The following is a 17,156-nucleotide window of genomic DNA, read 5'->3' as shown; positions in this document are numbered from 1 at the left end:
TTAGAGAATGAAACTTTTTTTGAGACAGGACTCTTGCTCTGTCACCCAGGCTGGAGTGCAGTAGCTGGAATTACAGGCCCACACCACTGTGCCTGGCTAATTTTTGTATTATTAGTAGAGACGGGGTTTTGCCTTGTTGGCCAGGCTGGTCTCCAACTCCTGGCCTCAAGCGATCCGCCCTCCCTGGCCTCTCAGTGCTGGGGTTAAAGGCATGAGCCACCATTCCTGGCTTAAGAAAACTTACTTAAATCATTTATATGAAGGCAACTTTCACTGCATTCCTAGGATGCTTTTTGTCTCTTCTGAGGGTTTGGTCACGTGTTCTTCCCTTTCCCCTGAAGGGGCTCAAGCCTCCCTGCTCCCTAGATGATCCTGGGTCTGCCCTTCAGTGAACTGGGTAATTGAACTGCTGTTCCCTGTGTGCTGGGCCCCATATCTAGCACTGAGAACTGAGAGGTAGAAGCCATGGCCCTGGAGTCTGTGAAGCCCATGGTATAATTGGGGAAGACAGGGGACCCCAGCAGCATTTGCAGTGATGTGTGGGAAGTGCTGTGATAGAGGAGATTACCTCACCCAGAGGCGGCTTCCTGGGAGAAGTGACCCCTGAGGGCCTGCAAAGGCAAGTGGGTATCCCTAGGAGGAGGGTTGCAGTGTCCCCAGCACCTGCATGGGGAGTGCAGTGAGCCTGTAGCAGGGGCCCTGGCTCTGGGCACAGGGTGCAGCCACCTGGAGCGCTCTTAGGACAGAAACTGACTCCTGGGCTTCTGTCGGTTCAATTAACCAGAGTCTGCAGCTGGAAGAAATTCGTGAGGAGTGGGATGGGAGGTAGAATGAATGACGGTTTGGATTTGGGGCTGTGGGATGGGAGGAATGCAGGTCTGTGGTCTGGGCATTGGGGTGGGTGGTGGTGAGCCATTCGTTGGTACCAGGATTGGTGGAAAGAAGAGGGAGGCCAGGTGTCAGGTGGCCGGCATTGCCGGGGGAGAGATGAAGGCTCACCAGATACCGGTCCATGAGAGAGCTTTCACTGGTCTGCAGTGAAATGTGGAGTGAGAAAAAATAAGCATGACACCAACGGTGAGCTTCTCATAAAGCAAATTATTCCATTGAATTTGCAGGTGGAGGGGCCTTTTCATCTTTTGCTTCCGTAAATGACTTTTGATGCTACTTGTGTTATGATCAGAGTGTGTTGATGATATTTCTACTTCATGGAACTTCCTGTTGTTTTCTCTGTGATGACAGGTGACCAGCGTTTGTGAATGTTTCCTGCATACTTGATGGTGGGTGCTCAGACCGCCGGGGTGTTGGTTTGCTCTCTGTCCGTAGATGGGTCTGCTGATGATGCTGTTTTCATTTTCTCTGTCCATGTGCTCTTGTCTCCTTCATCTGTTTGGAATAGTGTGTTAAGTCCATGATTATTGGAATTCTGGTGGGTGTCTGTCTCCTTGCATCTCCTCTAGTTTTACTCTATACAGGTGATTGTGGTTAGATGTTTGTAACTGTCATGTCTTCATTGAGGATCGTTGCTTTTAGCATTCCGAGTGTCTTCGCTTGTCACATGGAGTGGCTTTGTTCTGAATTCCACCATGGCCAGCATCATGCTGCAGCCCCTGCTTTGCAGGGTTTCCACTGGCCCCTTGCTGTCACTTTCTGAACCCTTCCTTAGAGGTGTTCTTAAGGTTTGGTCTTGTTTTGTAAGTGAAAGTGACCATCTCTTAATAGGCAGGTTAAGTCCCTTCACATTTCCTGTTATGACTGAAAAGTTTGGTCTGAATTCTGTCGTATTTATGTATTTTATAGTAATTATAGGTAGCATATTTACTGTGCTTATTTCTCAGATTTTTTTTTTTTTGAAACGGAGTCTCACTCTGTCGCCCAGGCTGGAGTGCAGTGGTGCGATCTAGGCTCACTGCAAGCTTTGCCTACCGGGTTCACGCCATTCTCCTGCCTCAGCCTCCCGAGTAGCTGGGACTACAGGCGCCTGCCACCACACCCGGCTAATGTTTGGTATTTTTAGTTCAGACGGGGGTTTCACCGTGTTAGGCAGGATGGTCTCGATCTACTGACCTCATGATCTGCCCACCTCGGCCTCCCAAAGTGTTGGGATTACAGGTGTGAGCCACTGTGCCCGGCTGATTTTTCTTTATTCATCAAATTTCTTGGGATATTAGGAAGATATGTGTTTTTGTTTTAATGGCTACCTTTATACATAAGCCATTGTTTTTGAGACAGGGCCTGGCTCTGTCTCTCAGACTGGAGTGCAGTGGTGCAATCTCCGCTCGGCAAGCTCTACCTCTTGGACTCAAGCAATCCTCCCTCCCGGTAACTGGAACTGCAGGCCCGCTCCACCCTACCTGCTGGTTTCATACGCCCTTTTGAAATGCACCTGGTCCCGTTTCCCCACCCCTCACTGTCTGGTTTGGCAGTCCACGTGGTGCCCTTTACTTCCTACCGCTTTTGCTCTCTTCTCTCTTGCCATTTTAGTGTGCATGATTTCTCTTTTGTTGTTGTTGGCACCTATAAGTTGGTATCTTTTTTTTGCCCAGCCTTAGGTTATGGTTACATCTTCCCATTGCTCATTGCCCACCCTCCAGTGGCACCTCTGGCGTGCTCCTGGCTGGGTGAAGCCCGTCCTCTCATAAGTTCCTCCAGGAGGGCAGCTGTGTATGGCACTCTGGTTCCAGAAATGAGGCCACTCTCACTGTGTTGAGGATGTTCAACTTGGAGTTTTGGTGGCTGTGTCTTCAGTGTCATGCCTGTTTTCTGGAGCTAGTTTGCATTCCATGAGGTGTTTTGATTCTTGTTCATTGCTGCTTTGTGCTTGAAGCACTTTGCGTAGACGGGGCCTGCTTTCATTTATCTTGTGGGTCTGCTGCCTTTTAAGATTTCGTAATCCAGAGTGCCTCCTCCGTCTGCACCGTGCAGGGCACTTTAATGGTTGGCTTTTCCTCTGGCGGCAGAAAGGTTGATAGCCTAGGATAGTTTTGAGTTTTTTTCAGGAACCTGACGTTTCCCCTTTTGCCTCTTTTGCCCTTCACTGCCCTTCTAAGGACGCCTGCCTGCCTTTTTGCCTTCTCCCACTGAGAGCCCATGCCTGTGGAGACTGCCACTCCAGCTGCATGCCTGTGAGACCCCATATTCAGCGCTCCTCTCCAGGGCACCCCTTGCAGCCGTGATTCGGGGTGGCTCTCGGGCCACCTCCTGCCCCCTCCTCCCTTCTTGCCCAGTTGTTCCCCACTGCCCTTTCTCTCCAGGCCCAGTGGGGTGCCTGTGGGATGGGGTGCCTGTGGGAGCTGCCACTCAGCTTGGCTTTCCTCCTCCTGGGTAAGGTGATGGTTGTGCTTCCTCTGCTTTGGGTTATGCAAGAGGGGATTCCTTGAGGCCCTGCGGGCTCTGGTGCTTGTGGGCTTCTAGACGACGGAGGGGTTGTGGGGGTGGTCTGGATTTTGGCAGCTACCATCACACGCAGCTACCCACAGTTCTCAGTTCACGCAGAGATTCCGTCCTTGCTAGTGTTTGCAGTTAAAAGGTCACTTTTGAAGAATGGTGGGACAGTAGGTGGTGGCAGTTGATTTTTCATTTTCTAACTTTGTAGAATAAAAGTTGAGTGATCCTGTATTGGTCCCCCAAATATTTCAGAGCTCCCAGAGTCCAGGAAGTGCGATGGTAAATAGTCACATGGGCCAGATGAGAGGCTGAGGTGTACATGTTCTGTGGGGGGGAGGGGGTGTGGCCTGCCGGTGTGGAATGGTCTGGGTGGCCATGGGAATGTGGAGGGAGCCCTGGAAACAGCCCTGCTTTGTGCCAGTGAGGAGTCGGGGAAGCAACTGGGGAGACGGGGCTGGAGAGCCTGGAGAGAGGGGAAGCTCATCTGGAGGGAGTGGGTGTACGGGCACACTGCGCAGCCTCCTAGTAAAGGGCCTGCAAACCCAGCTGGCCTCGTGCCTGGAGGCCTTGGGCGACTCTGAGGAAGGCAGTTCCAGAGCAGTGAGTCAGGACCAGATGCAGTGGGTTGCAAGTAGAACCAGGAGCAGAAACTGGATGTGGTGTATTGTTTCAGAATCTTCCCAGCGTGAGTAACTACCATATGGCTACGTAGGCGTGGGAGGCACCAGGCAGCCCTGGGGCCGGGTGAGAAGAGGCCCCCCAGCTCGGATTGCCTCACATCCCAGTTTGTGAGCGGTGCGGGGGCATGAGTGAGTGCAGGGCTCCTGACACTGAAGCCCACGGCTGACTCCTCTGTCCTCTCTGAAAAGGGCGCAGAGCTGGGGAGTTTTGGTCCTGTTTGTGCCTCTGTCCCCACCCCCACCCCTCTTCCCAGATTGGGGACCAGCTGTCTGATGGCCAGCAGAGAAATGGAGGAGTGGGCCGGGTGGGCGCCCCAGCTCAGGGGGGTGTTTGGCCTCCTGTCTCACTCCAGATTTGGGTACTTACTTTTTATTGAGACCAAAAAAAGAAAAGCAACAATGGGTGAGGATACACGTACATTTCTCGGGGCTTTTATTTTCTGTGAGGTGGGTGGCGGTGGGTATTGTGAAGGTTTGAAATGGCTACTGTGGGGAGTGGGTCCCTGAGGAGATCAGAGCTCTGCAGAGACTGCCAGGCCGCTGGGCTGACGATGGAGGTTAAGGGTCTGTGGTAACTCGGGTAGGGGTGGGGTTTCCCAGCCTCACGCTGAGCTGGTGATTGGTGGGCATGGGGGTGCTGGGATGGGGCCATCCCTCGTGTCATCATGCCAAGTCCTTCCCTTAAAGGCTGTGGCCTCCTTTTCAGGTTGGATCGTCAAACGCAGGCTACTACCTTGGTCCATCAAATTTTTGGAGGGTATCTCAGATCACGTGGTAAGTGGAGACATTTGCTCTACTGCTTCTTGCCAGGATTAGAACGTGAACCCAGGAAACCCTAAGTCTTGGAACGCAGGCTGGGGCTCTTTCCTCACTGTGCAGACCTGGGTCAGTCTCTGAGGTCTTGAGCCATGGTTTCCTCTGAGACTCTTGGCCCGCCTGGCCACTGGAGCGGTTGTTAGAATATTCCCATGAGGGCCGCGCGTGGTGGCTCTTGCCTGTAATCCTAGCACTTTGGGAGGCTGAGGCAGGAGGATCACCTGAGGTCAGGAGTTTGAGGCCAGCCTGGCCAACCATGGCCAACATGGTGAAACCCCGTCTCTACTAAAAATACAAAAATTAGCTGGGCGCGGTGGCGCATGCCTGCAATCCCAGCTACTCAGGAGGCTGAGTCAGGAGAATTGCTTGAACCCAGGAGGTGGAGGTTGCAGTGAGCCAAGATTCCACCACTGCACTCCAGCCTGGGAGACAGAGCAAGACTCTATCTCAAAAAAAAATTAAAAAAAAAAAATATATATATATATGTGCATGTGTGTGTGTGTATATTCCCATGAGGAAGTCCAAGAGAAGTGCTGTGCACGCACATAGGGAGGAGGCGGTCTTCCCTCCGCTCTCCCTCAGCAGAAGAGTACCGCACGTGGTGGTTGCCAGTCCAGGCAGAGAGGGTCCTGTGAGTGCAAAGGCATTGATATCCATCTTTGTGAACTTCAGTGGGGAAGGAGAGCTTGCTGTCCAGACACCAGGATTCTTCAGGGGCTAGTGGGTATCTCATCTTTGGCCAAAGCCCTGCTGAGAGTCTGCCTCCCTGCCGGGTCTCGGTCTTGGGAGCTGGGAGTGCCTCTGCCAGGCCACACCTGCTCCACTGCCTCTGTTCTGTTGCAGTGAAGTGCTCCATGTGCAAGAGCGTCTCGGACACCTACGACCCCTACTTGGACGTCGCGCTGGAGATCCGGGTACAGACTTATGCTGCCCTTCACATTTGCAGTAGGAGAGTGAGGCCAGAGGGTAAAACAGAACCAGCAGAACAGTGAAGGCATCAGATCAAAATAGATAGGGAGAAAACTCCTTTGCTCCCTGCCGCCTTGCAGTACAGACCATTGTCTTTACCTATTTCTTTCTAGAGTTTTTCCTACGCATATCATTTTATTTAAATAAAAAAAAAAATGGTAAAATTGAGTTTTGTGTCCTGAAGCACGTACAGGAACAACAGTGTCCCCAGGGCTTGAGGAGAGTCTGTTGTGTGCTGTGGGCAGTGTGCAGCCTTTGGAGCTTGGTGGCTCTGTGGGCCTCACCTGGGAGAGCAGCCTTGGCTTTACGCGCACGCCCTGCTCCAGCTACAGTCTGCGGGAGGCTGGCCTGCCTGTGCTGGACCAACCCAAGCTCCAGAGCGGGTCCAGCTACAAGACCATCCTGATAAAAGTGACTGATTCGTGGCAGACCTGCAGCTGTCATTTCTTTTCTTTTCTTTTTTTCTTTTTTATGGGGGCTCGAGGGACAGGGTCTTATTCTGTGGCCCAGGCAGGAGTGCAGTGGTGCAATCACAGCTCCCTGTAGTCTTGACCTCTAGGCTTAAGTGATCCTCCCACACCGCTGGTACTACAGGCATGCATCACCACGCCTGCTTAATTTTTAAAATTTATTTGTAGAGATGGGGGTCTTGCTGTGTTGTCCAGGCTGGTCTCAAACTCCTGGCCTCAAGTGATCCTCCTGCCCTGGCCTCCCAGGGTGCTGGGATTATAGGCGTGAGCTGCTGTTCCTGGCTGCTGTCATTTCTTGTCACTGGAGAAGGAGTCCCAGTGTGGCAGCTCGCGGGAAAACTTTTATGCGAGTCAAGTTTTGTGATTTGCTGCCTCAGCCTAAAAAAGACCTTAAATTTGGCATTTCTTGAATCAGCTTTTTTCTTCTACTGTGTATTTTACTCCCTGTTTTTGTCCTCCTCAGCAAGCTGCAAATATTGTGCGTGCTCTGGAACTTTTTGTGAAAGCAGATGTCCTGAGTGGAGAGAATGCCTACATGTGTGCTAAGTAAGTTTCACGTTGCTCGTGGCAGAAGACTGACACGGGATGAGAAATAAGTCACCTTACCTGACAGTGTTGTGCCCACCCTCTCTCTTCCCTTGCGGTGACGCTGCTCGTATTTCTTGAGGAACCTATGTATGTCCTAAAAACACAAACTTCTAAATAATACAAATGAAGCGATAGCTGTGATTTTTATAGCTGCAGTTTACACTGTACCTGTTCTAAAGATGCTGCATGTATTGTCAGTAGGGGCTGTGGTTTCCCGTTGCCAGGGACGGTGAAACTGAGGCACAGAGAAGTGAAGTGACCAGGCCTGAGGCCACACCGAGAGGACGCGGCAGAGCACGAGCTCACATGAGTTCACACTGGCTCACATTGGGCGGCCACCCAAGGGGCTGTGCCCAGCCAGCTGCTCTCGCTTCTTGAGGAGTGTTTTCTGTGGCTTTCATTTTTTACTTAACCGGTTTTGGATGTTTTTCCATTTCTGCAGATAGAACTCTTACTTTGTCATTTGTTGTGTTTTCAGTAGTGATAGGGTTTCACCATGTTGGCCAGGCTGGTCTCGAACTCCTGAACTCAGGTGATCCGCCTGCCTCGGCCTCCCAAAGTGCTGGGATCATGCCACTACAGCCGGCTGAATGTCTTTGTATCGAGGTCGTTGTAAAGCTGTAGGCACTAAAGGATATGTTCTTTATTCTGCTTTACTCCTCTTTATGTCTGTCTCCTGCAGCTCTCCAAGCTGCACGCCTCTGCCTCTGTTTTCTCTCCCTGCGTTTGCGCATCTTCTGGCTTTGCTTACGTTGACTTCCTGCCTGCCCATTTTATCACTCAGCCACATCTGCTTTAATTTGCTCTTTCCTGTGTTGCCCCAAAGCAACTTTTTCCTGCATCTTATTTAATCTTCTGGTGGGTACAGTACTTTTATTTTTTTGCTTTAGGATCTTCCCACTTTCTATAGTCTTGTTTCCCTGTGGTAGCTTTCCTTTACTTGAGGCATGCTTAATGTGATTTTTAGGGGAGCAAAAGGTTTAAATCTAATTGATGAACATTCCATTATTACAGAGCAGTTGTTGCGGTTGTTAACTTAGCGTTAAGACATTTTTCAGAGCATGAATCAATCAGTTAATTAATCTTTCTCATCACCTTCTTCGTAGATGCAAGAAGAAGGTTCCAGCCAGCAAGCGCTTCACCATCCACAGAACATCCAATGTCTTAACCCTTTCCCTCAAGCGCTTTGCCAACTTCAGCGGGGGGAAGATCACCAAGGTGAGCGCTCGTGACACCATCTCAGGCAGCTCTGTGGGCCACAGTCCGCATCAGAATGACACGATGAAAGTGATAGCCACAAGTTTGACAGCTGCCATTTACATAGTACCTGTCCCTGTTCTAAAGGTTCTACACATATTGTGAAGTAGGGGCTGTAGTTTCACCATTGCCCAGGACGGGAAAATAGGCACAGAGAGGTGAAGAGACCTGCGATGCTTTTTAAAAATAGACACTTCTGGCTGGGCGTGGTGGCTCACTCCTGTAATCCCAGCACTTTGGGAGGCTGAGGCGGGCGGATCATGAGGTCAGGAATTCGAGACTATCCTGGCTAACGTGGTGAAACCTCGTCTCTACTAGAAATACAAAGAATTAGTCGGGTGAGGTGGCAGGCACCTGTAGTCCCAGATACTCAGGAGGCTGAGGTAGGAGAATGGCGTGAACCCGGAAGGCGGAGGTTGTAGTGAACTGAGACTGCGCCACTGCACTCCAGCCTGGGCGACAGAGCAAGACTCTGTCTCAAAAAAAAACAAAAATAGACATTTCTGGGTCTATCCCAGTGCTAGTGAATTTGAATCTCTGGAGGACAGGGCCCAGGAATCTGCATTTTTGCAAAATCCCTGAATGCTTGTTATACACAGTCAAGTTCCAGGGCCACTGTCTTACTGGATTTACCCCAGCTTCTGGTTGTGCTTGGGCTGGTCCTGGCAGGGACGCTGAGGGTTCTCCAGATGAGTGTGATGAGCACTGGGTGGTGGGACTCACATCATCCATGTCCTGTTGATGTCTAGAACAGGTGCCATTGCATGCTCTGGCTTTTTATGGAATATGGAGTTAAAAAAACTACTTTTGACACGATGGCATTTTATTTTTTTAATTTAATTTTAAAACAGGGTCTCAGTCTGTCACCTGGGCTGGAGTGCAGTGGCATAATCACAGCTCACTGCAGTCTTGACCTCCCAGGCTCAAGCAATCCGCCTGCCTTAGCCTTCTGAGTACCTGGAACTGTGGGCACATGTCACCATGCCTGGTTAATTTTTTTTAAAGTTTTTTGTAGAGACGGGATCTTGCTGTGTTGCCTAAGCTGGTCTCAAACTCCTGGGCTCAAGTGACCTGCCTGCCTTGACCTCTCACAGTGCTGGGATTACAGGTGTGAGCCACCATACCTGGCCTATAGTGGCATTTTAATAAAAGACGTGTTTCTTCTTTTCTTTTCCGTTTTTTTTTTTTTTTTTTTTTTTTTGAGACAGAGTCTTGCTCTGTTGCCCAGGCTGGATTGCAGTGGCGCAATCTCTGCCTTCTGGGTTCAAGTGATTGTCCTGCCTCAGCCTCCAGAGTAGCTGGGATTAAGGCGCCCGCCACCACGCTTGGCCAATTTTTGTATTTTTAGTAGAGACGGGGTTTCGCCATGTTGGCCAGGCTGGTCTCGAACTCGTGAGCTCAGGTCATCCACCTGCCTCAGCCTCCTAAAGTGCTGGGATAGCAGGCCTGAGCCACTGCTCCCAGCTGATGGCTATAGTTCATAACAATCTCAAGTTCTGTTCTGAGAGCCTGGTTATGCGGTTTGGAACGACCCCCTTGGCTGAGCCTCCGTTTCTTCATTGGTAGTGGTAGGGGGCTTGCTTAGGTCAGCATTTCCCAAATGTGTTCACAGATTCTTTATGTTGTAGACTCGTGTCGTGTAACCATAAGGGCACGTTTTAAGAAATATGTCACCAGGCAATTCTGTCCCTGTGTGAACATCATAGAGTGCACATACACAGAGGTAGATGACAGAGCCGGCTGTATGGTATAGCCCCTTGCTCCTAGGCCACAAACCTACACAGCCTGTTCCTGTCCTGAATACTGCAGGCAATTGCAACACAATGGGAAGTATATGTGTATCTCAACACAGAGAAGGTACGGTGAAAATGCCGAACTATAATCTTACGGGATCATTGTTGTATATATGGTCTGTCATTGACCGAAACATGGTTATGTGGCACATGACTGATAGTATGTGACGTTTAAGAACAGGCAAAATTAATGATGACAGAAGTCAGAACAGTGGATATTTGAGATGGGGGCAATGACTGGGATGTGGGAATTTTCTAGTTGATGTTCTGCATATCCATCAGTATATACTTGTCAAAACTCTTTGATCTGTATACTGAAGATCTGTGCATTTCTACAAATCCCACAACTCAGTTTAAAAAAATGATTTAGGCTGGGCACAATGGCTCACACCTCTAATCTCAGCACTTGGGGAGGCTGAGGTGGGAGGATTGCTTGAGACTGGGAGTTTAAGACCAGCCTGGGCAACATAGCGAGACCCTGTCTCTACAAAAAAATTTTGGGTTTTTTTTTTTTGAGACGAAGTCTCACTCTGTCACCCAGGCTCCCAAGTTCAAGTGGTTCTCCTGCCTCAGCCTCCCAAGTAGCTGGGACCACAAGTGCACCACCACGCCTGGCTAAATTTTGTCTTTTTAGTAGAGACGGGGTTCCACCATGTTGGCCAGGCTGGTCTTGAACTCCTGACCTCAAGTGATCCACCCACCTCGGCCTTCCACAGTGTTGGGATTATAGGTGTGAGCCATCACGCCGGGCCTAAACAGTTTTTTTTAATTAGCCAGTCATGGTGGCATGTGCCTATAGTCCCAGCTATTTCGGAGGTAGAGATAGGAGGATTGCTTGAGTCCAGGAGTTCGAAGTTACAGTGAGCTATGATTGTGCCACTGCACTCTAGCCTGGGCGACACAGCGAGACTGTGTTTCCAAAAAAAAACAAATGTATGTCTATATGTTTTAGAGTTCCTAAACACATCTGTATAGACCCACAATGATGGCCATCCTGTTGTGTGGGCTCCGTGCTGTCCTGGTGCACGCAGCCTGCAGCTGCCATGCTGGGCACTATTACTGCCAAGAATATCTGTGTGTGCATGTATATGTATATGTGTACATGTATGGATATATGTGTGTGTGTGCACATGTATGTATATATGCATGCATGTGTGTATATGTGTATGCACATGTGTGTGTGCGTGTTTGTGTACGTGTGTGTATGCATGTATGTATGTGTGTGTGTGCATGTATGTATATTGTGTGTGTATGTATAAGGTCTGTATATATGTGTGCATATATGTATATATGTGTGCGTATCTTTTTCTATGAAAAATTGTCAATTTTGGGAACACATTTTGACATGACCTTTCTTCTGATCCACTTCATTAAAAGTCTAACTTGCTGTAGCAGTTGGCTGTATTAATTCAGCACTTTTATTTCTGAAGAGCTAAAATCCAGCATTCTCTGCCTTTTCTCCCACCAACAATGTTCCTGTAGAGTGGAGGGAAAGAAAAGGAGTGACTCTTCTCATTTGGTCGTTGGGAAGCAGGTGGTGTGAGAACTAATGTAGATGCTTGACAAAGACAAGAACAGATTCTACATCGCTTGATGGGACAATAAAGTTTCCCATAGGCTGACTGGAGAAGATTCACTTCTCAGCATCTTGGTGTTTTGTTGTTGTTGTTGTTGTTTGTTTGTTTTGAGACGGAGTCTCGCTCTGTCGCCAGGCTGGAGTGCAATGGTGCGATCTCAGCTCACTGTAACCTCCACCTCCCAGTTTCAAACAACTCTGCTGCCTCAGCCTCCCGAGTAGCTGGGACTACAAGGCATGTGCCAACACACCTAGCTAGTTTTTGTATTTTTAGTAGAGACAAGGTTTCGCCATGTTGGCCAGGATGGTCTCAATCTCTTGACCTTGTGATCCACTCGCCTTGGCCTCCGAAAGTGCTGGGATTACAGGCGTGAGCCACTGTGCCTGGCCAGCATCTTGGTTTTTAATCATTGCCTGGGGGAGCTCCTGCACAGTGTTGCTGCACACCCAGTCGCCCCAAATTGTTTTTTTTCTTTTTTGTGGCGGGGCAGTTTTGAGACAGAGTCTCACTCTGTTGCACAGGCTGAGTGCAGTGGCTCGATCTCGGCTCACTGCAGCCTCTGCCTTCCAGGTTGAAGTGATTCTCATTCCTTAGCCTCCTGAGTAGCTGGGATTACAGGCAGTGCACCACCATGCCCAACTAATTTTTTGTATTTTTATTAGAAGTGGGGTTTTGCTATATTGGTCAGGCAGGTCTTGAACTCCTCAAGTGATCCCCCTGCCTCGGCCTCCCAAAGTGCTGGGATTACAGGCATGAGCCACTGCATCCAGCCCCCAAATTGTTAAAGACCAGCCAAGTTGGGCATTTTGTGTGGTTGTGGATGGAAAGGGCAATTGATCTTTACTTTCAAAGTGAATCTTATTTGCCTTTTCCTTGATTTTTCAAACAGGATGTAGGCTATCCGGAATTCCTCAACATACGTCCGTATATGTCCCAGAATAATGGTGATCCTGTCATGTATGGACTCTATGCTGTCCTGGTGCACTCGGGCTACAGCTGCCATGCCGGGCACTATTACTGCTATGTGAAGGTGAGAGGCTTGTGTCAGTGCAGCTGCCTCCTGGGGCAGGTTTCAGCACCCATGCACATCCAGATGTGGCCTCTGTAGAACACTTTCTTTGTGAAAAGTAGTGATGTTTTGTAGTTGTATTCAAGTCCTCATTGTTGCCTCTGTGCATGGAGTGAAAAGATGCCTTTACGAAAGTGTTGCACCAGAACCTACTGTTCTCAGACTTGCAGTGAGACACGGAAGAGGCAGCCACTTCTGGTGCCGTCCTTAGAACCCTGGCAAAATCTTGGTGAAAGCCACATGTAGGAGGGAGATGGCCATGGTGATGAGACCGCCTGAATGTCCTTTAGAAGGGACAGTTCCTATCTGTTGGGGCACTAGGAAGGAACTGGGACTCAAAGCACGCTTTGGGGTCACATTCTGAGTTATGAAAATGTTACACATTTTAATAGGAAATTGTTATGGTTGATTATTAATAGCATTTGGAAGTGTAGCAAGTAACAGATTTTTCATTCTCTTTTTAAAAAGTGAGGATAATGGGATGCTTGTTGATTGTTTTGTTTTCTGCAAAATCCTTGGCTGCTTCAGGCAAGCAATGGACAGTGGTACCAGATGAATGATTCCTTGGTCCATTCCAGCAACGTCAAGGTGGTTCTGAACCAGCAGGCCTACGTGCTGTTCTATCTGCGGTAATAAACTCACGCCCTCCCCAGATGAGCTCACTCCCTCTGCTCTTTTCTTATACCTATGGGCCTCCCTAACCTTTTTTTGTTCGACGGTAATTGGGAATTCCACTGTGTGGAATTGTATCATGGGGAAGGACCCTTTTTAGTAAAAGCTAGAGCCTCGGGGAAGGTCAGGACAGGATTCCATCTGCCCTCCCATGGATGCTGTTTTGAATGTAAATGGGAAAGTCACCATTTATAGTATTGCCCCAAATTAGAGGTACTGCTCCCTGGATGGTAGCCAGCCGATGCCCCTTCCCCTGTGGGGAAGCTGCCCCTGTAGGGCCAGGCTGGGAAGAACGTGTTTGTGGGGGTGCTGCCGCAGAGCTCCTCTGGAGGGGCCTTCTCCCGGAGCTGGCTGTCACTGACCTGGAGGCCGGAGACCATGGCAACTGAGGCATTTTCACTGCTTTGTACATCTCCGCTGAGTGCGACTGAGGTGTTCGAGGGGTCTCTCTTGCTCTCTGGTGCATTTAACTCTGATCTTGGAGGAATTCTAATCTAATTTGCCCTTACTCTGCTTATATTCAGCAGGTACCTGGGGCTGATCTCTCAGCCTCACGGTGGTTGAAAGGCGAAGGGAGATTCCCGAGAAGCAGTTAGGAGTGGCAGAGTGTCCCCAGGCCGTGTTTCTGCCTTGCCCCGCCTTTAAAAATATTGTAATTGTGACCTTGACCTTAACTTACTCTGATTCTCTCCGTTTCTGTAATGCCTTCTCAGCTTTAATAAGAGAATTCCCGACTTGTTTTCTTCCTTTTACAGAATTCCAGGCTCTAAGAAAAGTCCCGAGGGCCTCATCTCCAGGACAGGCTCCTCCTCTCTTCCCAGCCGCCCAAGTGTGGTTCCAGATCACTCCAAGAAAAACATCGGCAATGGGATTGTTTCCTCCCCGCTGACTGGAAAGGTATTTGTGAGAATGATGGAGGCCAAAGCAACTGGTCTTGGTGCTCCCCACAGACCTCCTCACACTTGGGAAGTTGGCCGCAGTGGAAGGAGTTTGCAGGCAGTTTTGCACTATTCTAGTTGATGGGTTTTTATTATTATTATTATTATTATTATTAATTTTTATTTTTTTGAGATGGAGTCTTGCTCTGTCGCCCAGACTGGAGTGCAGTGGTGCAATCTCAGCTCACTGCAAGCTCTGCCTCCTGGGTTCACACGCCATTCTCCTGCCTCAGCCTCCCGAGTAGCTGGGAATACTGGCGCCCGCCACCACGCCCTGCTAATTTTTTTTGTAATTCCAAAGTGCTGGAATTACAGGCGTGAGCCACCGCGCCCAGCTGATGTTATTTCTTAAACTGGTCATCAGCTGACATCGGGTATAGAGAAAGAGGAGACATGAATGAGAAAATCCTGACCTAGCAAATTAGAACTGTCATTCACAGATCTGTTCTACTTATGAGACCAGCACCACTTACAGGTGCCATGACAGGTGTGCCAGGCAAACTTTCTGTGTGTGCTCTTTTTATTTCCTTTATAATGCCAAGTAAACTCTTTTTTTGGAGACAGTGTCTCATACTGTTACCCAGACTGGAGTACAGTGGCACACTTATGATTCAGGGCAGCCTTGAGCTCCTGGATTCAAGCCATCCTCCTGCCCCAGCCTCCCTAGTATTCAGGACTACCAGTGCACTACCACACCCAGCTAATTTTTAAGTTTTGTGTAGAGACAGGGTCTTACTATGTTGCTTTGGCTGGTCTTAAGCTCCTGAGCCCAAGCAATTCTCCTGCCTTGGCCTCCCAAAGTGCCAGGATTATAGGCACCAAGCAAACTCAACCATAAGCATGTGAGAAAAAATATCCTTTTTTTTTTTTTTTTTTCTTCGAGATGGAGTCTCATTCTGTCACCCAGGCTGGAGTGCAGTGACGCAATCTTGGCTTGCTGCACCCTCCACCTCCCAGGTTTAAGGGATTCTCCGGCCTCAGCCTCCCGAGTAGCTGGGATTACAGGCGCATGCCACCACACCTGGCTAAGTTTTTGTATTTTTAGTACAGTCAGGGTTTCACCGTGTTAGCCAGGATGGTTTCGATCTCCAGACCTCGTGATCCACCCGCCTCTGCCTCCCAAAGTGCTGGGATTACAGGCATGAGCCACCGTGCCCAGCCTATCCTCACATTTTAACAGGGAAAATGTGAATCACTTGTACCAATGTTGATTTCTTGATTTGGGTAATTCTACTGTGGTTATGTAAGAGAATGTCTTTGTTCTTTGGAAATACACATGGACATTTTGGGGTAAAAGAACATCATGTCTGCAATTTACTCAAATGGATCAGAAATAGAAATATGTGTATGTGCATACATATATAGTCATACATATGTACACACACATATATACATACAGAGAGAGGATGATAAAGGTTACGTGGTTGCAGGTTAACCATTAGGAACTACCCTCTAAGTTACCTTTGTGTGTGTTTGACATTTTCTGCTAGAAGTGTTAAGAATTCAGTTTCACGGCCGGGCGCGGTGGCTCAAGCCTGTAATCCCAGCACTTTGGGAGGCCGAGACGGGCGGATCACGAGGTCAGGAGATCGAGACCATCCTGGCTAACACAGTGAAACCCCGTCTCTACTAAAAATACAAAAACTTAGCCGGGCGAGGTGGCGGGCGCCTGTAGTCCCAGCTAGTCGGGAGGCTGAGGCAGGAGAATGGCGTAAACCCGGGAGGCGGAGCTTGCAGTGAGCTGAGATCCGGCCACTGCACTCCAGCCTGGGCGACAGAGCGAGACTCCGTCTCAAAAAAAAAAAAAAGCAGTTTCACTAGTGAATTAATGAGCATTTTCCTCATTAGAACACAGTGATCATTTGAAGTGGGGTGGACCCCCTCTCGATGATTGTTTCTTCTTTTTTTTTTTGAGACAGAGTCTCGCTCTGTCGCTGCTGAGGCTGGAGTGCAGTCGCGCCATCTCAGCTCACTACAGCCTCTGCCATTCTGCAGCCTCCGCCTCCTGGGTTCAAGGGATTCTTCTGCCTCAGCCTCCTGAGTAGCTGTGATTACGGGTGCCTGCCAGCACACCCTGCTAATTTTTGTAGTTTTAGTAGAGACGGAGTTTCACCATGTTGGCCAGGATGGTCTGGAACTCCTGACCTCAAGTGATTCGCCCAGCTTGGCCTCCCAGAGTCCTGGGATATAGGCATGAGCCACTGTGCCCGGCCTGGATGACTATTTTTGATGGATAATTTTCCTCTCCCTTTAGAATGAAGAGTTGAACCCCACACACAGGCAGTCAGGGCCTTACACAGTCTGCAGGGGTTTTGGTCATTTACATACGTCTGTATTTCCCTTCACATTAAAGAAAATAGAAGCTGAAATTAGAAGCATGAGAATTGAAGTAGCAGTGAAATACATGATATAATTGCAAAGTTGGTAGTCACTGTAGCCCAGACTAGGAAGTTAGGAAGCAGCCTGGGCCAGGTACTGTGACTCATGTCTTTAATTCCAACACTGTGGGAAGCCGATGTGGGAAGACACTTGATCCTGGGAGTTCGAGACCAACCTGGGCAAAACCCTGTCTCTACTAAAAATGCAAAAGCTAGCGAGGTATAGTGGCATGTGCCTGTAGTCCCAGCTACTCAGGAGGCTGAGGTGGGAGGATCACTTGAGCCAGGGAGATTAAGGCTGCAGTGAGTCGTGATCACACCACTCCACACCAGCCTGGGCAACAGAGCAAGACCCTGTCTCAAAACAAATTTAAAAAGCAGCCTGGGCAACATAGATCCCCATCGCCATAGAGAATATTCAGTAAGCTGATGTGGGAGGATCACTTGAGCCCGGGAGGTTGAGGCTATATGCAGTGAGCCATGATCACGCCAGTGAACTCCAGGCAAGGTGACAGAGTGAGACCTTGTCTTAAAAAATAAAGGAAAGGGGGGCTGGGCACTT

The 17,156-nt window shown here is 49.2% G+C and overlaps 1 protein-coding gene across 5 annotated transcripts in view; it reads left to right on the top strand.

Moving 5' to 3' along the window:
- Window positions 1–17,156, top strand: part of USP36 (ubiquitin specific peptidase 36) — a 45,025-nt gene that overhangs the window by 13,589 nt on the left and 14,280 nt on the right. For all 5 annotated transcript variants that reach the window (XM_025361990.1, XM_025361991.1, XM_025361988.1 and 2 more), the window contains 7 exons: window positions 4,774–4,841; window positions 5,727–5,797; window positions 6,786–6,868; window positions 8,017–8,128; window positions 12,427–12,567; window positions 13,135–13,235; window positions 14,034–14,175. In XM_025361990.1, coding sequence (XP_025217775.1) covers window positions 4,774–4,841; window positions 5,727–5,797; window positions 6,786–6,868; window positions 8,017–8,128; window positions 12,427–12,567; window positions 13,135–13,235; window positions 14,034–14,175 — 718 coding nt within the window. The remainder of the gene's footprint in view (window positions 1–4,773; window positions 4,842–5,726; window positions 5,798–6,785; window positions 6,869–8,016; window positions 8,129–12,426; window positions 12,568–13,134; window positions 13,236–14,033; window positions 14,176–17,156) is intronic.

This window comes from Theropithecus gelada, chromosome 16, assembly GCF_003255815.1.
Source record: "Theropithecus gelada isolate Dixy chromosome 16, Tgel_1.0, whole genome shotgun sequence".
NCBI lineage: Eukaryota > Metazoa > Chordata > Mammalia > Primates > Cercopithecidae > Theropithecus > Theropithecus gelada.
This window is presented reverse-complemented; position numbering and strand designations above follow the sequence as displayed.